General features: G+C 39.6%; 1 protein-coding gene across 6 annotated transcripts in view; it reads right to left on the bottom strand.

Moving 5' to 3' along the window:
- Positions 1 to 231: 231 nt before the first annotated feature.
- Positions 232 to 25370, bottom strand: part of LOC112053596 (protein lingerer) — a 37250-nt gene continuing 12111 nt past the window's right edge. For 3 of the 6 annotated variants that reach the window (XM_052885412.1, XM_052885417.1, XM_052885425.1), the window contains 21 exons: positions 24591 to 24653; positions 23504 to 23593; positions 22645 to 22743; positions 21487 to 21571; positions 18887 to 18978; positions 17880 to 18215; positions 16833 to 16928; positions 16313 to 16394; positions 15804 to 15955; positions 14919 to 15005; positions 13468 to 13554; positions 12045 to 12197; positions 11163 to 11402; positions 10341 to 10439; positions 8871 to 8960; positions 7801 to 7942; positions 7446 to 7549; positions 6906 to 7025; positions 4051 to 4086; positions 2654 to 2761; positions 232 to 1492 (listed from right to left, as the gene is read on the bottom strand). In XM_052885412.1, the coding sequence (XP_052741372.1) occupies positions 2672 to 2761; positions 4051 to 4086; positions 6906 to 7025; positions 7446 to 7549; positions 7801 to 7942; positions 8871 to 8960; positions 10341 to 10439; positions 11163 to 11402; positions 12045 to 12197; positions 13468 to 13554; positions 14919 to 15005; positions 15804 to 15955; positions 16313 to 16394; positions 16833 to 16928; positions 17880 to 18215; positions 18887 to 18978; positions 21487 to 21571; positions 22645 to 22743; positions 23504 to 23593; positions 24591 to 24653 (2343 nt within the window). In that variant the 3' untranslated portion in view covers positions 232 to 1492; positions 2654 to 2671. The remainder of the gene's footprint in view (positions 1493 to 2653; positions 2762 to 4050; positions 4087 to 6905; positions 7026 to 7445; positions 7550 to 7800; positions 7943 to 8870; positions 8961 to 10340; positions 10440 to 11162; positions 11403 to 12044; positions 12198 to 13467; positions 13555 to 14918; positions 15006 to 15803; positions 15956 to 16312; positions 16395 to 16832; positions 16929 to 17879; positions 18216 to 18886; positions 18979 to 21486; positions 21572 to 22644; positions 22744 to 23503; positions 23594 to 24590; positions 24654 to 25370) is intronic. The other 3 variants (XM_052885422.1, XM_052885428.1, XM_052885429.1) reach the window with 3 other exon arrangements.

Here is a 25370-nt window from a genome sequence, read left to right as displayed (position 1 = left end):
TTCACGATCCTGAGTCGCCTGCATCCAGCGAATCCCTGCGACTCGCTGGATGTCGTTTTTCCACCTGGTAGGCTGGTAGGGGGTCGACCAACACTTCGCTTTATAGTGAGGGGTCACCATTCCAGCACGTTGGGACCCCAATGTCCATCGGCTCTTCAAACTATGTGCCCCACTCATTGCCACTTCAGTTTGGCGACTCATTGAGAAATGCAATAAATAAAAGTGCAACACTCATGTTCCAATATGTGTATTTCCCTCACAGTTTGCAATGCCCGCGAGATCATCTCAGCATTCTTTCACGATAAAAAAGACCTCGATTAATATTAAACGTTGTTACAATTACAGTCGACGAACTATGGCGCCATTTTAATAATAATACGTAATAATTACAAAAAATATGACAACTAAATACAAAAAGTCCAGGCGCGCATAGCGCACCAAACGCTTACAATACATATACAATACATAATTTATTTTTATTATATATAACGACAAATGTAGCACTACTGTTAATTTATTTAAACAAAAGAATAGTAACCTAACGGAGTGGACTTACACCAAGGCGGCGGGGCGCGGCGAGGTTAAGCCGAGACACACAGAGAGCTGCAGGAACACGAACGATTTGGCCCCAGTGTGTGCCCGCCTTACAACGACCCCAATAATAGCTAACTAACCTAATCTCGCGTCGACACGACACGCAGCGCGCCATATAAATGTATACTAAAAAAGACGCGGCGCCCCGCCGCATGAATACACTAGGGATTTAAAAAAAAAAACAAGTCATATTAACAAAGTTAGTTTACCATTATTTCTTTCCATTCAATTACCTTTCATTTTATTTTACAATATCAGTTACACGTTTTAAATTGATACACGTACTGTCTGTTTCTTTTATTTTATGTAATAATGTATAGTTATATAATATATCACGCACATAACATAGAATCAGGAGGGGCGAGTTCTTACAAGTTTCACTAAAAAATAATAAAAAGGGTACGCACACACGCACGCACGAGACACCGCGCACACACACACACACGCGCTATTCTTTATACAGGGGGTTGCGTCACCGATAACATAACTAAGCAGTCGCGCGGCGTTCGATCGCGTTCAACTTTTTTTTATTTTAGTTAATGAGTTCTTTACAATCCGACCTATACACTATCAATTATTTTATTATTTATTATTATTTTAAATACTTCGATACAAATTGACACATTAGCAACGCGTCGGAACGCCGCGGACGAGGATCCTAACGAGAGCTAATCGGGCGCACGCGTGCGCTTTATTAAATAAGGAGTCTCCCAGGGCGGGTCGGTGTCTCCGGCGCGGTGGATGTGCGCAACATGATTACACGTGGGTGAGAGCCGCGTGCGCGAGCCCGGAGCGGGCACGTGCCGGGCCCGGAGCGTGCTCGGCCGAACCGGTCGGCGGGTGAGTTGAGGGTAGCGGTCGCCTTCTATGTACACGTGTCTATCTTTGTGTTGAGAGCCTGCGAACAAAATACACAATTTATAGTGAAGCATTTATTATGAATATTTTTAAAATAAAATAAAAACTAGTGTGCGTGTGTAAATAGACCACACGACTGAAGTAAAATTTCTTTCAAAAATAAAAGTGCCACCTATAACATAACTGCAACAGGTTTTTGCAGTGTACAATAAAAATTTTAATAAAAAAAATACAACCGACTTCAAAACCTAAAAACGTACCCACTAAACTAAAAAGTGAAAAATAACATATGTTCTACCTGCTGATCAGTATGAAGGCGGTGCTAAGCCGGTGATGTATTAATTTAAGCCATCATCAGATTTTGACATGATGGCAATGGGACCAAATGGGGACAATTCGTTTCAAACAAAAAAAAATTTTTTGAAATTGGTCCAGGCGTCTTTGAGTAATCGGTGTACATACATAAAAAAAAAAATACCGACCGAATTGAGAACCTCCTCCTTTTTGAAGTCGGTTAAAAAGGGATTGTTTCAAAGTTCTCTTAGGACGCCATCTACTGGTAGTTTAAAATAACAAACACTGCTTCACTGTGCCGGTAGATGGCAGCACGCATCGCCCTACTACAATTTTCGTAACATTCACAAACACCTTACTCCTCAAGACGTCAAGCATTCGTAAAGAAGTTTTGCGACACAAAAAGAATGAGGCCGCTGTATGTAATCTCATCTAAATAAATCATATTTATTGTAATTTGTCTGGTAATTATTACCCGAATTTCCACCATGACTTTAATAATCTAATGAATAATGACAATTTTTTGTGATAGTGGCAGTAAATGTGGTGTTGCCACACAGCAAGTTTATTGGTTCCATTTTTAGTAATATCAATATTCAATACATAAAAATAAAATTGAAGTGTCTGTCTGTGATTTCAAAATAACCGCTTTTTTCTCAAGTATATTACACATAACTAAAACATAATCAAGCTTTTAAAATTCTTACTGTTTGTCAAAAATACAATGCGCAGATGGGTTATGGAACAGCATATATATGCTAATTTTCATCCCAAAAAAATACACATACGCGGGAATTGTGAAATATTGTATTTCACGCGTATTAATTACAGTGTAATTTAATGCAGTTTTACTACTACATCGCCACTACTTGCTTTGGCCCGGCCGCGATCAATCAGTTGTGCTTACCGAGTGAGCAGCAGAGCACTAGTTGGGCGCCCAGTAGGACTGCGAGGAGTAGGTCGGCTTGTTGGCCGTCGGCTTGGACGCGCCCGTGCGCGCGCCCGACCCGCTCTCCTGCAACAACCCGTTACCTTGTACTTCACACTCTTGCTTACTTTGTCTATTAACACTAAAGATTAGTCTGGCAAGTTCGTTGATGACACTCCCATGATATGCGGGCGACGGGGGTAAAGACTGCGCGGGTGTGAAATCTTGCGTGCGGGGAAGTGAGATGCATCAGTCGTGGGTTTTTAATTCATCGTTACACGCTCCCGGCCCGCGCTGACCATCATGAGTGTTACGAATGAAGTTGCCAAACTATAACTAACCGGCAAAGACCTACCGCCAAGAATTTTAATGTTCCGGCACGATGTCGTGTAGATATTGAAAGGCGTGTGGATTTCATCCTATTTCTAACAAGTTAGCCCGCTTCCATCTTAGATTACATCAAAACTAACCATGCTAGGTAACTAGCAAAAAACTAGCTATGAATAATTTGCTTTCGAATAAGTTTTTACAGTAATTTAATGCCGAACTACCAAGTAAGTAATATTTCTATCCCTCAGGTACAGTTAACTGGATGACGTGTATAACTTTAATGATAATTTTTCAAATAGTTCAGACGTGAATCATAACAAATTCAAGTTAGTATTCATAACATTGGTTAGGATAAGTCTAACCTACAATATATACGGTCTAATATCACATACATAGCGTAAATGTACACATTCGCATGCTGTATTACAAGGCGGGTAACACTATAAATAATAAAATATATAATACATATTATAAAAATAAACATTGTGGAGTGTACATACAGAGTTAGGATTGCCAACATTGATATAAACATTTATTATCAGGAGTATAAATTGAAGGTTTTGTAACTAAAACCAAAAAGTAATCCACTCAATACATATAATAAAAAAAGTAAATAGTCAAACTTGAAGTTTCAAAAGTGCTTGTAAACAGAAATTTGATAGTAACAGAGTATCTGTACATTAAAAAATAAGTTAAGATAAATTGTAACATGGCGAAAAGGATTATATACATAAAACTATTGGAAAAAAAAATGTATCTGTTCACTGTTTTTAGACGATATTTTAGTGGGAACGCACACGGGGAGTACAAAACTAAAGTAAACATTCTTTAACAAAACGAATGTTCAATTGATATACATTAAAAGCCGAAGGAAATATCGACATCATCAGCATTCTTAGACAATGCTTCAGACGGACTGATGGACTTTGTAATATCAAAGTTTCAAAAAAAAAAATAGAGACAGATCTAATAAATCAATAAAGAGGATAAATTGGCAACCCTAACCGATACAAGTGCAAAATAAACACATAATATGTATAACTTACCCGCCTATTATGACTACTGTTCACCCGACCATCCATCTACAAACGAAAGCAAACTCTAAGAATATAATAATAGAAATCAAAATTCACTAGAACAAAACCACATGCTATTTATATGTGTGAACTCTTGAATGTAAGAGTTTGTTTATTAATATCGTATATTTTACAATACATACAACTAATATAAGGGTATAATTCTGTACAATTGTCTTTTTACATAAAAGAAAATATTGAAGAGAAAATAAAACGTGATGGTGAAAGTTGGAAATGTTTTTTTTTTACTCACAAGGGACAAAAACTATTACAATATGATTTGATTGTTTTTGTGAATATTTACTGTAGATGTTACTAGACCTAGTAATATATTCCGGGTCGTCAGTTTTTGGTATTTTTGGCGATAAACTATTGCATAGTTTCGATTCAAGAAATTCCGTAACAAAAACAAAAACCCAACACCCAAGCCGTGCATTAAATTAACACATTTTACACTAAGGGACAAAACCTATTAAACCAGATTAAACCTTCCAGCTCAATGTGGAGACATTTTTTTTTTTTTTTTTTTTTTTTTTATTAATTGCATAAGTTGATGAAAAATGGTATGCAATAGCTTTACCGCGGCAGTCCCCGAGTGCCTCACGTATTTTTTTTGTAATGATTGCAAAGTATAATGTATCACAGTGGAGGTATGAGTACAGTGGTTTAAACATGTGATAGTTGCAGTCTGTTGGCATCAAGAAGGTTGGGTTTCTTGGTATTTAGTGGAAGATAGTGGTGTTAGGAGTCAGTGGGTGGTAGAGTTAGGTGTTGTGGGTGTAGTGGGTGGTGATGTTATGTATCAGTGACTAATGGTGTTAGAAATAAGTAAATGATGATGTCAGGTTTTGGTTTTAAAGCTAGGTGACAGTGGTTGTGGTGTTAGATGTCAGTTGGAGGCAGTGCTGTGTCAGTTGAAGGTGGTGTAAGACGTCAGTTGGAGGTGGTGTTGTGTGTCAGTTGGAGGTGGTGCTACGTGTCAGTTGGTGGTGGTGTTGTGTCAGTGGGTGGTAGTGTTTGATGTAAGTGAACAGTGGTGTTAAAATGTCAGTTGGTGGTGGTGTCAGATGACAGTGAGTGATGGTGTCGGATGTCAGTGAGTGGTGGTGTTAGATGTCAGTGAGTGGGGTTGTCACATGTCAGTGAGTTGTAGTGTTAGATGTCAGTGCGAGGTGGTCTTAATGTCAGTGAGTGGTGGTGTCAGAAGTCAGTGAGTGGTGGTGTAAGGTGTTAACAAGTACTTGTATTGCGCGTCAGTCGGTGGTGGTATTTATATGTCAGTGCGTGGTAGTATTCGATGTCCGTTGGAGGTGGTGTTGAGCCAGTGGGAGTAAGTGTTTGATGTAAGTGAGCGGTGGTGTTTAGATGTCAGTGGGTGGTTCTGTTAGATGTCAGTGAGTGGTGGTGTCAGATGTCAGTAAGTTGTGGTGTTAGATGTCAGTGAGTGGTGGTGTAAGGTGTTAGCAAGTACTTGTATTGCAAGTACTTAGTGTTTATGTGTCAGTGCGTGGTTTTTGGCTTTGGTTGTAGCCGCCAGAACTGATCAACTACTGATGAAAAGGACCAACAGGGCACTGGACATAATCAACAAGTGGATGATCGGGAAGCATCTAAAACTGGCACCGGAAAAGACCGAAGCCATAATGCTAAGTGGCAGGAAAAGGCATGGCCCACTCACTTTTAACATAGATGGGGTAGAAATAAAACCATGTGACAAACTCAGATACCTCGGAGTATGGCTAGATAGAAGCCTGAGGTTTGACAAACATGTGGTGCAAACAGCTGAGAAGGCAGAAAAGCTAGCGGCAGCCCTTACCCAGTTAATGCCCAGAAAAGGCGGACCAAGAGCCAGCAAAAGGCGGCTCCTCGCATCAGTGGCACACTCTGTCATGCTGTATGGGGCACCTGTTTGGAGCCAAGCACTTCAAGTGACTAAATATAATAATGTGCTTGGAAGAACGCAGCGACGCCTGGCTATCCGTATATGTGGAGCATACCGAACAGTATCTAAAGAAGCTGTGCTAGTGATAGCAGGATTGATACCTATCGACAAATTAGCTACAGAAAGAGCAAGGCTATACAAAAGGGAGGCCAAAAGAACTCCGAAGGAGGAGAGAAAAAGAACACTCTAAGAATGGTCAACAGAATGGCTTGAAAGTGGGAAAGGGCAATGGACCAGGGATTTGATTCAAGACTTAGTGAAATGGGTTGAACGAAAACATGGAGAGGTGGATAAGCTGATAACACAAGCATTAACCGGACATGGAGTATTTAATACTTACTTGCACGCGATAGGCAAAGCAAACAGTGAATGTTGCACATATTGCGGAGAAGTAGACACGCCCAACCACGCAATCTTTGAGTGCATGGAGTTCGAAGGGGAAAGAAGTAACGCACGCCAAGGCGGTGAACCTCTGACAAAAGCAAACTTAGTGCCATATATGTTGGAGAACAAGGAAGCCTGGGCTAACGGGGCGAAAATGCTGCATTACATTATGGGACGACGCGTGAGAGACGAATGGGATCGCCAGAAAGAAAATATCGAAGCGTGATAGACCACCCCCTTCCTGAAGTAATGCACGTAAACTGCGGTACCAGGAAGGAAAGGAGGAGATAAGAATAAAAAAAAAAAAAAAAAAAAAAAAAAATGTGTCAGTGCGTGGTAGTATTCGATGTCAGTTAAGAGGTGGTGTCGAGTGATAGCGTGTGATGTAAGTGAGCAGTGGTGTTTAGATGTTAGTGAGTGATGGTGTTTAGATGTCAGTGAGTGGTGGTGTTAGATGTCAGTGGGTAATGATGTTAATGTCAGTGAGTGGTGGCGTTACCTGGTGCTGCTGCGGCGCGAGGTGGTGCGGGTGGTGGTGCGGCGGCGCGGGGATGTACATGTGGCTGCCGGCGCCGAACGGTGGCGGGGTGCCGCTGTGGAACCCGGCTTTCTCGTAACTCTGGAAAATGTGGTCATGTTTAAAGTTACGCACACACAATAATTATTTAAAAATAAAATTGTTAATAATATTTATCAGTATACAATCCCGTTTTAGTGGAGTCGGTGAGCGTTTATAACCAACTCTGAACCCAATTATATATGCATTTTTTTGTAAATCTTTATATACTAAAATGTTTACCCATTAAAACAAAGTAGGGAAAATAACACAAACCTCTTTATAATATTAGTATAGATATAGACAGAGGCGATGAGGCTGTAAACAGTGGCCTGCACTTTATAGATGCGAAAAGGCCCTGCCTAGCCTGAGGAGACAAGTAGCATGTACTTGAATTTTTCATTTTAAACAATTTGTTTCTATAGTGCATACCCTAATTAAAATGTTATGCACACCACTGGCTGTAATGATGTAGCTACTCACGTTAACCTTGTTGAGCGTGACGTGAGTCTTCGCGTACATAGCAGTCGAGAGCTCGGCGGACGCGGCGCCGCCTGACTTGTTCGCGTTGGCTGTGTACGGGCCGCCTGGAAGGTCAACATTCACTCATTATTGACCTCTTATAATAAAAAGACGCACAATCATGCACAAAAGTTCACTTAAAAACTGGCCAATTTTGCTTTGACAGTTTTGGAAGTATCGGTAAAGAAAATTATACCTAAAGGCCTTTAAATATAATCCAATATTCAATAAAATCCCAAATTCAGAGCAAATTCAACTTTAAGAATTGAGTTTAAGGTTGAATTTGCAAATGCTATGCATCAGCATCAATCAGTACCTGGTTTGTACGAGTCCTGCGCGTCGTAGGACGGCTGCTGCTGCTGCGAGTAGGCCGACACCTTGCCGCCCGCGCTCACGCCCACGCCGCCCACGCCACCCACGCCCCCGACGCCACCCACGCCACCCGTACTACCACCGTACTGCAAGTTAACATTATTATTAACATTTTTTTATTATTCTATTGACAAGAGCCGTGATAGCCCAGTGGATATGACCTCTGCCTCCAATTCCGGAGGGTGTGGGTTCGAATCCGGTCCATTTAAAAAATCTGCATTTTAAGAAATTAAATATAATGTGTCTTACGGTGAAGGAAAAACATAGTGAGGAAACCTGCATATCAGAGAATTTTCTCAATTCTCTGCGTGTGTGAAGTCTGCCAATCCGCATTGGGCCAGAGTGGTGGACTATTGGCCTAACCCCTTTCATTCTGAGAGGAGACTCGAGCTCTGCAGTGAGCCGAATATGGGTTAATGATAACAAAATCGCGTATTAGTCAGGGATCCGTAGAACATTTTTTATAACTGATTACTAACAAGTTAAGTTTTCGTGAGTAGCTTTATCTTGATGAGACGATCAACTTATTTATTTACGAAATTTTTTTCGATAATTTTTTTCGAAATTCTGATAGCTGAGATAGAGGAATTTGAGTCCTGGGACGAGCTCATTATTCATAAGTATTAGATTATATTTAGAAACTTGGCATAATTCCCATGCTTTGGAGAGCATAGCCGCCAGTTAGTCATTATCATTACAATCTGATGTACAATTAATAAATAGTTTATTGTACATCAAACAAATAAGAAAGATAATAAAGAACTAAAAAAGTAATGTACAATTTGTAATGATCATTACAGTCAAAACAAGTTGTAGCTGTGTTTCATAATCAATTAATAGCTCCACATATCTCGACACAAGAGATAGACAAATGTCAACTAATAGCCAAAATTATCGCTCTCTTTATCTTTGCGATGGGACGAAAGAGACAGCGAGATACATCTTGGAGCTCATCTTTAACCTGCTGGCCTCAGTAGTGGAGGATAATAATATATACTATGAATGAATAGTTACCGCTGTGGCATGGTATGGGACGCCATACTGGTATGTGTTTGGTGGTGGTTGGAACGCGTAGTACGTGTAGCCCGGCAACGCGGCAGGCACCTGCAATGTGTATTGTTGTTAATAACAATACTTCAATCACACTCATAATATAATGGTGAAAGTTTGCGTATCACTGTATGTTTGTTACTTCACAACCGCAACTACTAAACCGATTTCGTTGAAATTGGCAAAAGAAATAGATTATAATTTATACTACAGCCTTTCTTGATGAGTACTGTTAATCAACAAAGAAATTAGAAATGAAGGTAGAAAACGCACGTCATTTCATAACTTATTTATTTTAAATTATGTATTGTTTGTTTATAAAATGTTATGTAAAATATATTAACCATATCTAATTGTTCCAAGCGTATTAATTAAATTTATTTTCATTTATTTAAGAATAAATTAATCATAATTATTATTAGGTGTGAAATGACTAGTGATTTATACCCTCATTTTTAATTTGCTTGTTGGTAAACAGTACTCATCAATAACGGCTGCAATATAGTTTAACACATTACTTGCAGATTTTGTAAAAGATAGAATTTCACGGAAACAGAATTGCCGGCGTGCTAGGGCATTTATTTGCTTTTAAAGTAAATGTAATCATAGCGGAACTGCAAATGTGGTCAATGGTGGTATTGCATAATATGATCTAAAGCTACTCAATCGATTTTAAAAATTCTTATCTTCACTGGGTAACATCTAGGCTATGTTTCATCCCTTTTTAACCACTGATGCAAAAAGAGGGGTGCTATAAGTATGATTTGTCTGTCTGTCTGTGGCACCTTAGCTCTCGAACGGATGAAGCGATTTCAGTTTAGTTTTTTTTTGTATTAAAGGTGACTTATGTTCGAGTGTTCTTAGATATGTTTGATGAAAATTGGTTGAGCTGTTTACAAGTTCTGGGGGTTAAAAGTTACTCGAGTGGGGACTCAAATGAAAGCGCACTGAAAGAGAATATTGATGAATTGATCGAGAGCGTAATTAATAATTTCTTGACATTCGAGGGTTTTTAAAACTTTTAAATTTTATGTTGAGACGAATATCTTAGCATTTCATGGATTCACCGTGCAGGTGCCGGGTCCATCGCGTTAGAGAGAAAAACACCAAGCAAATTCCAGGACTTGTGACTACTGGATGTAGGTTAGGTTAAGGAATTCCTTGACAATCGATCAACACTCCTCTTCTCTGCTCGTGTTGTTCTCCCTACCTATCCAAATTTGGTAAGATCCTATTAGAGCAGCTTTGGATACTCGTTCTAATATAGAACTAGGTGCACTTCTAGAGAGGCCAAGGTCTTTAAGCAAGTTATAGAGAGATTTTGCTGGTAATCCTCTCGCACCTACTTCTACGGCGTACAGACTAACTACATAGCCATTTTCAGTTAGTATTATATTAGCAATATTTCAGCAAAAAATATATTCTTTAATTTACCTGTTGGGGTGAGGCGGCGTCCGTCCGTCCGAACCTCTCGCCGGCGCCGAGGCCGAAGGTGCCCTCCCGCGTGCCGTACCCCACTTCGTAGTATCCGCCCTGACAATTTAAACACTCATTAATACACAGTACATGGATTCAATTATTGTTATAGTAAGGGAGCCCAGGATGCTAAATTTGCAGTTACCAAAGCGCCATGGGGACCAATTAGATTTAGTAGATTAGATGATAGGAAATATAATGTGTATATACATTTTTTCGCTTTCAGTGCTGGGAAATAAAGGCAATTTTGATTACTTTGGCTTACTGGAATTATCAGAAAATATTAACGATTATTTTTGACATTATTTCCTTCAAAATAAGTAGAAAATTAAACCATACTTGTGGCCCGGATACTCTGATTCCATTACAAAACGGTCAAATCGTTAGATTTTCGAAATGCACGCCATTTGGCTATCAACTAATCCACTTTATCCTTATCTGACGTTTATTTTTTTGGTTGCTTAAACATACCCACCAATATTAAGAGCATATACTTGGTGGAGGTACTCAACATTAATATTAAGGCAACACTGACGGGAAAAACCGAGGGACCGCTCACCAACACGATGGGCTGACCAGCTGAAAGAGGATAAAAAGACGAATTTCTACACGCTAGCAATATTGGGTGGGGGACGGGGGGAACATCATTATCAACCCATATTCGGCTCACTGCTGCGAGGTGTGCAGGTTTCCTCACGATGTTTTTCCGTTCCACTGGGTTATCTGGCTGAGCGAACGGACTAGTGATGTGAGTGAGTGAATGGAGGTGACGTCACTCACCATGTGGTGCGGCAGGCCGCTGCGCATGAGCTGCTCGTCGTACGCGTACGCGCCGCCGTACAGCGCGCCGCTCGCGTAGCCCGCCGCGCTCGCCGCGCTCGCCGTGGAGTTGCCCGTCGACACTGACGACGCGCCCGAGTTCACCGCGCCGCTCACCGTCGTGGTCGCCACCTTGGCGGTGGAGGTCTGCGTCGTGGACGTGCTCGTTAGGCTGTTGCTCGACGCTACTGAGTTGTCGTACTGTAATGGCGGAAATACATAACCAAATTTAAAAAAAAAAAACATCGTAAGATCGTTACTAACAAAGACAGTAGTTAAATTTAATTTGAAATAAATTTTTGGATAGGTATTACCAAATGATGACAAGTATAATTTTGTACACGAGTGCAGCGGCTTCTTTCTTCTATGTGATGCTCAGACCAATTATAGAAGGACCTGTATCGCACTCATAGTCACGAACACAATTGTCTGTCATTTTCTGAGGAAAACGAGCTTTGATTAGCTAGAAGTTATTGCCCGTTTTTTATAAAATTCAATTACACGAAAAGGTATTTTTCGGAGCTCTTTAACTGATAAACACGATTACAACTAGTTAACAACGATTCTATAGAGATAGTTTTTATAATCGCATTAGATCGTTGATCATATACTTTGACAGAAAAGTAACGTCTAGCGAGGCAGGTCCTATACAATAATTGGTCTAAAGCCTCCGCTCATCTCTCAGACCTACAGCCAACATTACAGCCTTACACCCAACAAGATGTAGCCAGCCAGTCGGTAACTGGAGAGTATTGAAGAAACCGTTTGCGGTTATGCCACCGCCGTTGCCTGTCTGTCTCCCCTCCAGAGAAGCTGTAGACGACGGTGATGGGCGCGTCTCACCTGCGGCTGCTGCGCGGTCTCCTTGTGGTGCTTGGGCGGGTGGTGGTAGGGCGCGGCGGGGTGCGCGGGCGGCGCGGTGTAGGGCGCCGCCGTGTACAGCGCGCTGCCGCCGTACGCCGCCGCCGACACCGCCGACGTCGATGACGTTTGTTGCTGGTGAACATACAGACGAACATACTGATTGCCATCCACATAGAAGTATTTTATTAAATTAGAGTTTGTTTGTCAAAAATGTTTATTAATATAATGTATGCCCCATGACCTGCTATGTTTCTGTCGGTTGACTGGAGTGACTCCAGTGGGGATCAGCACCTAATGGACCTAAGCACAATGGCCAAATTTAGTGGCCAAGTGTGGAAGTCCCAAGAAAGTAGAAAAGTTGTTTTGCCCATCCATGTTGTAAGGGGGAGGAGGCTAGTACCAGTCAGTCTCCCCAACTGCCAACCTCACCTGCTCGCGGTGCACTCTGCAGATGGACTGGTGAGGCTTTGGTGAACAACAAATCGCGGTATAACCATTCCCACAGGCTAGATTATTAAGAAAGAAAGAAGAAAGAAAAATATTTTTATTTGGTCACTAAAAACTTATATAAAATTATAACACTATTACTTTATATTATATAAAGAAAAAGAAAAGCGCACTGACCAAATAACTGACCCCCACTAGCTAGCTGCAGCGCTGGTTTTCAGTGGAAGCCTTTTAAAAGGGTTTAATTAAATGACACAGGCCGGTGTCGACCAGCAGCGACACAAGAGCGAGATATCTAGCTCTGTGCTGACTAACCCGCTTGCACAGAGTGGTCAGTATCGGACAAACAAGAATAGGGATGATGACAGTTTTTTAAATTGTATATAAATTAAGAGTATACTAATAGTAAAGCAATTTTGTAAAAGGAACAGGGTATCTGCGATCATTACTTTCGGAGCTACAGGGATTTAAAGAGTCAGATTTGCGGCGCTGCCGCGGATCCCTGAAAAACGCCCCATACAAAATGGCTCGAAAAAATGACGTCATAGGCAATGTAATGATCGTTAGATTTGTATGCGCGTTCAAATAAAATTACTAATATCTTTGTTATTTGTGCGTTTATCTTTATAGTTCAAATATTAAAAAATGTCACATTTAATGTAAGGAAGCTAAAACTGTATAAATTTTCATCTAATTACGATAAAAATTTTTTAATAGTTTTTGATATTTTATAATCTCATTTATTTTGCAAATATCCAGTCAATCTTTGTGTTTTATGTATAAATTAGTTAACATTGACCCTATTTACCCGAATGTATCATAAAAATCAATATATTCAAACCTAGTCATCATCCCCATTCCCTACAAAAGGCTCATGTACTGTTGACGTCCATCAGTTGATATTATGATGATGATAATGGCCCATCCATTAGATTAGCTTAAATGATATATTCACCTGATAGGAATTAATGATGGGCTGATACTGTGTGAGTGTGACACTGGACGGGTACGCATTGGCAATGGACGCGTTCGTTGAGTTCACCTGTGCAAAAAATAAATTTAAATCTGATTGATTATTACGATATTAGTACAAATGCAACAATGCAACATGCAACATATCCTAAGACATGTTCAAAGTATCCTATATCAATCGCCGGTTTTTTTGTGGTTTCTCAGTGCCAACTTTTGTAGAATATATAGAGAAAGATTTAAAATCAAAAGTGGTAACCTTGTCAGACAATTTTCAGAGGGCTTTATTACCGGACACACTGAAGTCTGTAAGGTGACTTGGAAAGAAGACACCCCAACACCATTATTCGCCTCTGTCATAATTTTGTCCAACACACCATGAATATCACATACACAAGTTTGAGACGTATGGTTATGAATAAAACTGGCATTCCTGTAGACCCAGCATGCGACTAATGACATATCTTGTGAAGAGAAAATAGACAAAATGTCAATGGCGGAGTTGTCCCAGACCCATCTCTTTCATCCCAATGCAATGAAAGAGATAGCAGTGTTACCAATTGTGCCCCTATTAGTTGAAAGTTTATTTGTCTTCACGAGGTATGTTGTTAGTCGTATGCTAGGCCTACTGAGCTCATGAACTATAGCTTGGCAAGTTCGTTGATGACACTCCCATGATATGCGGGCGACGGGGAGGGGGAAAGACTGTGCGGGTGTGAAATCGTGCGTGAGGGGAAGTGAGGTGCATCAGTCGTGGATTTTCATTAATTGCTACACGCCCCCCGGCGCTCGCGCAACTTGGCAAGCTATAGAATCTTCCATATTACAGACCAACAACCCAGTTAAATAACATGATTATGTATTGGCTGTGTGACCATTTAGAACACTGCCCAGCTCCAGGCTCGGGCAGCGCAGTACATACAGCCACGGGGTAATCTAGCTCGGGTATACACGACCTCGACGATTGCATCGAGTCGCTCTAGCAACGAGCGTCAAATATATAAATATTAAATAAAAATAATATATAACAAAGTCCGCCGCCGCGTTTGTCTGTCTATTCGAGATAAAATCAAACATTGAACAATGCGGTTTTCTAGCTAGTTAGAAAGAGAGTGATATTTCTGAATCTATTTTATTCGACCGCTATTAGTCGACATGTTTTGTCTTTCTCTTGTCTAAAGATATATTGTGTATTCACCAGCACGCGCTAGTCGCATAGTAAACAACGAAAGCAACAAAATACTATTTAAACATTGTCTACAATGTCGAGTTGTGTGTTCAGGAAGTGTAAAAACTATATACATAAATATAAAATGTAAGTAAACTCAAAATTGCCTCAGTTTAGACACGCCAGTGACATATCTAATAGTAAGAACCTCCCCCTTTTTGGAAGTCGGTTAATAAAATATTTCACGGACAACACAATAAATACATTACCTGTGGCGCATACACGTTGGCGCTGTAGACGGGCGGATGGTGCGACACGGCGTGGTGCGTCGCGTACACGTTCTGTTGTCCCACTGTCTGCGCAAACACTACATTGTTATAGTTGCTCCGGCGAGGGAGGACGGCTGGCTTTGGATGTAGTAGTGACAGGACAAACTTGTGTCAGCACATGTTACGAGTTCCTCATTACAGGTGGTAAAAACATTCATTATGTAAGTTATTGTGGAGCAGAGGTATTAGTGTTGATATAAATACCTAAGAGTATTTGATAACTTGAGCTCAGTTGTTTGTTAGGCAGTGTGGACACCGTTACGCTGCCAAACAAACAAGTTAGTGATTTTGTGCTCTGTGATTGATCATAAATTGTTTAGTGTGGGCATGGAGAACATATAGGGGAGGTGAGTGTCAACACATTTTAAAGAGATCCCTTAAACCAACACCCAAGGTCACAAGTCCTGGGACCTGCGAGAGGTGTATCCTCTATCACAAAATAATGGTGCAATCACTATCGCTGCTACCCGTCACGTCATACACTGCAGATTTAAGGAGAGTCTTATTAGTTCGTGGCGTTGCGTCGTCGCAATGGATCAACGCATTGCATGCCCCACCTGCTCTGCGAAGACGCAGAACGTCCTGTCTCAACAATGGATAGGAACAAGTGCATGCGTTTGCAGAAACGAAACTCCGAGCGGACTTCGAGCGAAGCTTGGCGTACGGTGATTGTTTTGGCAAATCAAGTCAACTGAATGGCTTTTGGTTCCCAATAGGACCAGTTGTCAAGTGATTTTTTTAAATATAAGTGGCTAAAAACTAATATCGACTTTACACGAATAACTTAATAAATGAAATAAGTCTAGTGTAACAGCCCGTTGTTACCTTAGGCCTGTGGTGTGCGTAGTGGTGGTGCGCCTGTGGCTGCGGCGTCACCTCGTTCGTGCCCGCCACCCCGGACACTGCCGACACGGCGGACACGCCCGACACGCCCGACACACCGAGCTGCTTCATCGACGCCGATATCTTCTCTAGCGCTGAAATTGTGGAAAATAGTCAGTAAAAATCAATATAAATACAATCGATGTGTCTGTCTGTGATATCAAAATAACTGACTTTGTGTGTATTTTCTCTAGTTATTTTTTTACATATTAAAACAAACGTTTTAAATGTCAAGCAACCACAAAGTATAACAAACGGCCTGTGCAGTGACTATATGTATATAGCAAGACGTAAACGCCATTACAATCATGAACAAAACATTTTGACATTTTAATGTACCAGGCAACTACGGAGCACGCTTCTAACACTTTTGTTTATAGTTAACTGTCATATTGGTTTAAGTTTACTTGCCGAGGTCTATAGCATAATCCGATAGCCATAATTATACTTACGCGTGCTATTGACGACTACGGACTCTGACGTGGCTGGTTGACTAGTTGGCGTCGGCTCCACTACTGATAAGCTCTCACTTAACTGAAAATCAAAAGATATTTGTATGGATCACAGACAAAGAAAGTAATAGTGAAATATAATAAGAGATAAAAAAAAAGAGTAATGAAAGTAATAGTGAAATATAATAAACTGTAAAGCAACAAGACAATGCTATTTGATATCCAATTTAATGATTTATTAATTTTTTCTATCATATTCATTGTGAAGTTATTTCCCACATACAAAACACTATAATAGCCAGTTTCACCACTTTCTGATAAGCGTTGAATAGTCTAAACTTAAATTTAGTCACTTTCTTGCTTTATTTATGTCAAGTCAAACAATAACAAAATGTATTAAGCTATTTGACAATTATCAGGTGGTGAAACAGTGTATACTAAAGTTATACTTGAAGTTATAGTGGTAAATCTTTTTATTTTTATATTTTTAATACTATAGATGTAATAATGTATTATTTACCATACTGTTTGTATTGGGGTAGCTATTACTAGGCGGTTCAGTCGTTGTCTCATGGCTTTGGGGCACAGATTGCGGCTCCGGTTGTGACGGCACCTGCTGAAACACAAACATACATTTCTTTAGAATTAATCAGTTACTTTGTTTAACTGAACTTTTTGCAGTTCAATTTCTAAATCCTCTATAATAAAGTCCCTAAACCTAGCTATAATGAAAAAGCAGACCATAAAATTGAACTGAATAGTTTAAACATTAAGTGTCATACTTGTTTATGTTGATGTTGACTACAAAATGTCCTTAGTGAGGAATACAAAGGCAATTAGGATATGTTTGAATCAACTTAATTTTCATCCATCCATCAACATCCATTTGATATTCTTTCTTATCTGGCACACTAAAACAGAGACACGCCCAGTTGGCCTAGTCAAAATAAGAGAAACAACTAGCGACTAATAGTGGCTGAATTAAAAATACTTTTATTATGATTATGATTTTTTTGTTTACTTGGGAGATTTATTTTTCCTATGGTCGCCCATATGTAGTCCTTTTCTACATTTTAACCGTGTTTCACGTTCATACTTCCGCACAATAATCGTAATAATTTACTGAAAGTTCTAACTAAACCCACGCCTCTTTGATTCAATGCATATGGTACGTAATATCTCGAAAAACACAATTATACAAGAGATAATTTATTTAAATTAAAAAGAAATATTGTTTTAAAACTTGTGTTTTTAAGTAAATTTCAAATTATATTACTTGAAAAAACACGTAAGTTTAAACGACACGAAAATTTTTAATTAATATACAGAACACTCGACCCAACAAATTGTGGTGTTATTGAAGTCACCCCCGCTCACTTACAACTTTTAGTTGGCCGACTAAAGCGGCCGAGTATAGAACAGATATAGCGATGTATGACAGCCCGCACATCTGTCCAACTGAATCGTCCAACTATAACACGCACAATTAAAAAGCCGTCCAACTATCGGCCAACTAAAAATTGACAGTGAGCGGCCACCTTTAGAATTAAGTAAAGAAAATTTGTACCGGTTTGGCGGGTTGCGGCGTGGGCGACTGCGTCACCGACGGTTGCGCGTGGTGCACCGGATGCGTCGCCTGCGCCACTGGATGCGTCGCCTGCGTCGCCGGGTGCACTGCCTGCGCCACTGGGTGCGCAGAGTGCACGGGCTGCGCTGAGTGCGCCTGGTGCACAGGGTGCGCGGGGTGCGTCGGGTGCGTCGGATGCGTCGGGTGCGTCGCGTGCACCGACTGCGGCGGCGTCTCGTGCAGGGCCTCCGGCTCTAGCGCACCGAACTGCACGTCTAGGAACATGCTGCCGCTGTTCTCTGTACCGCCCGGCATCTCCACTGCGGACGATGGTATCTAGAAACATAGTTTAACAATAAATAACCAAGTGAAAGAGACACTTTATCTATACATAGTAATATTAAAGTTTATCAGCCATGATTTTAAACTTTTTTCGTGGTTGTTCATTATGAATGTTGTTTAAACGGGTACATACCACGATAAAACGACGAGATGTTTTAATGTCGATTTTTCGACCCAGTTGCACCTGTGGAAATTGTGCAAACCAAGAGGGCGCCGCGTTACGCATAATAACAAAAGCGATATCGTGAGTGTGGTTTGCCTAAACAGCCAAAAACGAGGTTGTTGAAAAAAGAAAAAGAACAAGAAAGAGGGTAGATCGATTCTGCCCCTAACAGCTGACTTCACTTCTCATCTCGCAACTTCAGTTCCGTCGTGACCACGATCCATGCAACTGGGTCGAAATATCGACATTAAAAATCTCGTCGTTTTATCGTGGTATGTACCCGTTTAAATAACATTTATCAGCCATATTTATAATTATAACCTTAACCTCAAACCTTAATTTTCTTTAAAGGAAAGTAAACTTTAAGTAGTTGTAATAAGGTCCACTTTACTTTTTGAGATTAGAAAATTTGAGATTTTAATTCATATTTATAAATATAGCCGTTAGAGTTCGTGTAAGTAATAAAGTAAAAAAAAAAAAAAATAATAACAAGCAGTCATACTTTGGAAGGCGGGGGCACCCTGACCCGCTGCGTCTTCCTCTGTGTACTGATGTCGGCCGCTCCGTACACGCCGTAGTTACTCGTGTACACACCTGCGGACATTATGTGATTACTATACGACTGTACTGACTTCTACTATTACTGGTTCTCATTATTCGCAGCAAAAGTCGAATGTTTAGAGTACTAACCACATAGATAATTATACACCGTGCTACCGGCCGCGTCTATAATCCGCTGCGACATGTATGTATCCATTACGAGAAACTCTATAGTAATATTAAAAATAAGCTGAAGCACATTCACACGCTATCGAAAAAAAAAATTAAAATTGATGAAAAAACTTCAGAACATCCTGTTTCTTTCTGTTTGGAAAGAAGAAGTCAATGAACTTTAACCTAGTTTCAGAAATTTTGTTGTTTAATACCTACATACCTACTATTTTTGATACACCTAGTCGGCGGCAGTGTCTTTACTAGGGCTGTTAATAAAATATCGATATATCAAAATATCGACATTATCACTTAATAGCGATAAGTATTCATTACTAATATTTTTATGGACGATATATCGATAGTTCGATATTGAAACGTAGATATCGATACTAGATATTTTTAACAAGTTTTAATTTTTTATATCCCTCGCAAATTATTTAAACTAAAACATTATCAAACATAATCAACTTTACTTTATTTATACTTTATTACGTTTTTCATATTTTAGTTTATTTAATTGCATTTTATCGAAAATGTCACTGAAATAAGTAAAACGTAATGTATTCAGATAGTATACACTACTTTACCCTCAGACAAAACTTTAAACATGTTTAATCGTATTAATTTACTTGTCAATTTAGTTACATAAAAAAATAGTGAAGTTTAATAAATACTTAATTGTTAAAAGTTTTCATTTAGCCGAAAAATTTATTTTGAAATTATCGATATATCGAGAATCCGATATTTTAAAAAATAGCAAGCCCTAGTCTTTTGCGGTTTCCTTTTTGATAACGCCGCTCGCCGCCTAACCCGTAACTATTGTCGGCAATGTCCAAAAATAGGTACAGGTAAGAAATGTATCTTTCGATCGTTTCTTATAACGCAAGGTGATTGGTTGGGTCTTAAAAATTCGATCATTCGGGTCACGGGTCTTTCGTGTTTTGTGTATCATTACGACTCGACTTAAAGTATGTAGTTACTTGAGTCTTAAACTGAACATCCGTAGGACATGAATCGGAACCCATTTTTTAATCGTTACAAGTTAGCCATCGACTACAATTTCACCTGACGGTAGTGTAGTAAGTGATTATGCAATCTGAAATGGAAACGGACTAACTTATTAGGGGGAGTATTTGAATCCACGGCTTGGCGGTACGTCTTTGTCGGTAGGGTGGTAACGAGCCACGATCGAAGTCTCCCACCAGCCAGGCCTGGACCAAAACACCAATCGGCCCAACCGAGGTTTGAACCCAGGACCTCCGTCTTGTAAATCCACCTCGCACACCACTGCGCAACGAAGGCCGTTAAAATTCCGAACTGATCGGATTTTAGGTTGCTATTCTGTAGAGTGATGTTGTACGACTGACCGACGAGTATTCGATCCAGATAATTGTTACAAGTCCAATTCGGTGTGGTGAACAAAAATCGTTCGCAGATTATTTGAGGCGCTGACGGCCGCGTCACTCGCTCACGCACAAGTACTGATCGGGTATCAGAGATTCGATCAATCGCGATCGACACAGGTCTAGTACGGGTTAACACCCGTAAATAAAATAAAATTTAATTTAAAGAAATAGGTTAAAGTGAATGACCTCATAGCTCAAAGGGACCGACGGGCTGCCGACGTGACTGCGGCGAGGAGGTAGGTAGATGTTTGAAAATACAGGATGTGTTAAAATAATCGATTTTTGAAAGTTTATTACAATTGTAACTCCTTGAATTGTACTTTGTTTTTTTTTTAATAATACTGATGGATAATAGACATTGGGTACATTATGTGGGATTTTGGTTTAAGACGAATAACGTAGCGCGGTGTATACTATTTATATAATAGCCCAGGATCCGTGGAAAAATAAATATTGATTCTGGTTGTTCAGCTGACTGGGCTACCAGGTAATAAAAAATTCTGGGCGTCGGAACGAGATAATGAACCACACAATTTGTAGGACATTATGGCTGTTGAGTTGTATATCTATTAAATCAACAATAAAAAAAAGGCCAGTAACAACTTTTAATAACCTTGTTATTGTTACAAGTTGGGAGTTTAACAAAATTATCTCGTTCCGTCGCTCAGAATTTTTTATTACCTGAGAAGCCAGTTAGCTACCAGAATTAAGAGTTTCGTAAATAAAAAAGTTAAGTGTCTCATCAAAATGAAGTTACTCACGTAAAATTAACTTGATAATAATCAATTGCAAAAATGTTCCAAGGATCCTGGGCTATAAGGTTTAGCAAGCCTCAATAGTTTAACAGTCAAGAGCTCAAGAGGTCGTTCAGTCGATCCTAGCTTGATAAACAAGTACTACAGCAGCAGCAGCTAGGTAGGGGGTCAGTTATGGCTACGTAACCGACCCCCTACCTAGCTGCAAAGGATGGGGTCGTACGCACTGGCGTCGTGGCGCTGCGTCTGCTGCGTGAGTTGCGACAGGTACTGCGTCTGCGCCGCGCTCAGGCTGCCGGACATGCCCATTGGCTGCAAACACCAAACAAACACATTATAGATCAGACACGCGATAGCGTATCGCCAAATTCGAGTGAACCACCCACTACCACCACTATATCTTTACACGAACTATTTAGAGCACCAATTTTGGCTGCTTAATAAGTCAAATACTATTTAACTTAAACACATGTTTGGTTGATACATTATATTATGAATGGTTGATACATTATCACACTTCACACTAATCACAATTTACACTAATATTATAAAGGCGAAAGTAAGTTTGTTCCTCTTTTACGCTGCGGCTACATAAGTGATTTGGCTGAAATTTGGAATGGAAATAGATTGATTTCACTCTGGATTAACACATGGGCTACTTTTCATCCCGGAAAAATCCATGGCTCCCGCGGGATTTGTGAAAAACGAATTCCACGCGGACGAAGTCGCGGGCGTCCGCCAAACCAACCGACCAAATTTCATTCAAATCGGTTCAGTGGTCTAGCCGTGAAAATGTATCACAAACAGGGGTACTTCGCATTTATAATATTACTATGGATTAAATAAACTTATTGAGATGTAAACAGGAAGTGTAGGTATGTACATCAATTTAGGTTGCAAATAAATACAATTAATTATAGTATACATTTATATTAAGTATAATGTTAGTTAAATATGCATGTAGTAATTGGTGCTATATGATTTTATAATAATTAATTTATCATTTTAACGACGAAGCCACGCAAACGCATCCGTGAGCTCACCCTGGGGTCATGCCTGAAAATCAGCGCTACAGTATCTCAGCTGTAGCGAGGCAGCGCCCCATTCAGCTGAATTTTTAATATTAATTAAGTAATAATAGTAAATTTTTAATATTAATAAAAAAGATTAAGTAATTTTAATCTTTTTTATTAGTTTGTAAGCTAGTACATTGTAATTTCTCTTTTTTTGGTTGAATAAAGGATTTTATTATTATTATTATGCTTTTTTTTATCATATGTGTGCTGATAAGGATTTTTTTTATATGTATGCTGATAATCCCACTATTACACTTGTAACCGCCAGGTATACTAGTGTTATGTCAAATTGATATCACCAGGGCATACCTGAACTTGGTGGTGTTGAGGCACGTACGTCTCGGGCGGCTCGGCCTTGGGCGCCACCGGCGGCGCGCTCGACACCACGTTGTTCGCGCTGCCCATTTGCTGAATAAAGGAAAGTAAATGATCATAATACTGTATTGTAATACGACAGTATGAAGTAAATTACAGATAAGATGATATAAATGAACCGTCGGAGAGTGTAACGGAACCTTCACTCCTCACCACTCAACCCCTCTCCCAGCGCGCGATGCGAGCAGCAGCGGGTCGCGCAGCCGCTTCGAAGTTTGGATCGTGCCGCGTTGCAAGAACCAGCTCATGACTAAGGGCCCCATATGGGTTTGAAACTAGTCGGACATACTCCGACCTAATATTACGTGAGTTTTAGCCGTGTTTCATAATCAATTAATATGAATAACACTCACGATAGTTTAAATTCTAAAATACTTCATTACTATATCATAGATATATTTTAGTATTTTGTACATGATTAATTATTTTCTTTCTTTAATGTTATACGTGGAGTTCATTCCTTTACTTCTGTACACCCTTATCCTATATCTTAATAATAGCTTCTACATTAAATTGGCTGGAATATTTTTGTATATATTGTATTATATGTTATTTGTGGTGTACAATAAAGTTTATTTTCTTTCTTTCATTACTTTCACACTTATTATTTCAGTACTATGAATGTGTCTTTCTTCTTCTTGATGTAGCAGCTCTGCTGGAAGTTCTATGATGCGTCCCACAACATATCGCAAGATAAGAGAAAGACAAACGACCAACATGGTCTGAATCGAAAATATTGCTCTATTTCAAAGTTTCGCAAAGAATTTAAATTTTTTTAGAGTAAGTCACTCACAGGTATGTGTTGCTGCTGTGTGTTGTGGTAGGTGTAGGTGGGGATCTGGTCGCGCGGCCCGTTGGCCTCCGGGCTGCACTCCCAGTCTTCCTGCAAACAAACAACGACAATGACCATAATGACCCACAACAGGGTCTGGTCTCGCTTCAAGTAGTTTGGAGTTCAGATGCTGATGCACAGCTTTGTTAGGGGAGCCCATAATATTAAATGGGAATTCACTCGAGCGTCAAGTTCCAATTAATACATACATAATTAAATAATTAATACATAACCTTAAAGTGAAAGGTGCCCAAGAGACTGAGCAATTGTAAATCATCAGATTATTTTTTTTTTGTTATGTCCTCCATAAAAAAAAATCCAGCCGCGCTCGAGGATGTGAAAATATAATGATTTATTTTGCAATTTTCTAACCCTCCCATTTACAACCGTCAGATTTACGGAAAGCACACCTTAAATATAGTAATCTGACGCGGTTGTTGAATATTTCTGATATTGTTTCTGCTAAGGCCCAAAAAAGATTGACAAACTCTGCACAGGGTTTGTCAACCCTTTTTTGGGCCTTAAGTTGTTGTAGTTGTAGGTTTAAATTAAGGGTGGGGTTGTTTAAGCGTATTTATAGCACAGCATAGAAACTGTCTATCCTTCTTGATAAAACATTTTTATGTTGTTGGTTAGGTAAACTACAAGTGCACCAAAGTTTTGTTTACTCAATTCATTCAGTGATTGTAAACCTTCTCTGGCACATCATCCATCTGTCTGTAATTCAGCCAGCATCTATTCCCAAAAGTCAACACCACTGGCAGAAACAAGCGTAGAATAGAACTAGCACTATAACTAGTTCTATCTATCTACCTAGCAGTAGCGAAGACTGAAATTTTCTTGTAGGTAGCCGGTGGTTTTTTTAGTCTGAATGTATTTTGGCTGAGTATGTTAAATGATTACGTCCGTAAAACTCGTGGATATCTAACAGGTAACCCGCTAGGAATCGGGTTGTTAGGAACCATCGCCGCTGCTACCTAGATAGCCTACTTAGTCTTCAGTTCCCATTGAAGCCATAACAATCCTTGCAAGTTCACCGTCAACTTACAGATGGAACGGGCGCCGGGTCGGTATCCGTGGCGTTCTGCCCGCTAGCACTCGGCGTGAACACCTAAAAATACACACCAATGTAGAGCAAAGTAACCCATGTCACTTTTTTTTAATTTTTTTTTTTTATATGACCAATATTCGGATACGCCTCCAACGAGTCGGAAAAGACTGTTAGGAGGTGGCAAAACAATAGTCCAACGGGCGGGAATCGAACCACGGCCTCTTGGTGATGATACTGTTGAGCTATTGAGGCTATGTACTAAACATATAATGGTGATGCAGTGTTTAATATTGAAAATTAACATTGAACTAAAAATTTATTCTTGAAAAATTTTCTAACATTTTGTGATGTGGATAAGCAAAAATAAATGTGTAGAATGTAGATAAGTATGATATTAACAGGCAAAGGACAAAATAATGCAATTGAAAAGAGCAAGCAATGGAATACGAAATTTTGAGTAATTCAATCACAATGGCAAGTTTAGGGTTCAAAATCAAACCATGAGTTTCATTTTAACTTCCTTTAGGTTTAACATTTTAGACTGCATTGTCACTTTTTACCGAAAATTTAAAACAAATGTATTACAATTAAATTTAATTTTAATTAATAAATATAATTTTTGCTCTGCATTGGCACACAGAATAGGCAGAATATAAAAACAAACACTACACTTCTTTATGTATAGTCATCGATCTCCTATTCAAAAGTGGATGCACAATCAGCGACCAAAAAACGTCCCCACCCAATGAGTGCCAAACACAACTTCTTGGTATTCAA

Source organism: Bicyclus anynana, chromosome 2, assembly GCF_947172395.1.
Source record: "Bicyclus anynana chromosome 2, ilBicAnyn1.1, whole genome shotgun sequence".
In the NCBI taxonomy this organism is placed as follows: domain Eukaryota; kingdom Metazoa; phylum Arthropoda; class Insecta; order Lepidoptera; family Nymphalidae; genus Bicyclus; species Bicyclus anynana.
The sequence above is the reverse complement of the archived record's forward strand: the minus strand, read 5'-3'. Positions and strand labels throughout refer to the sequence as shown.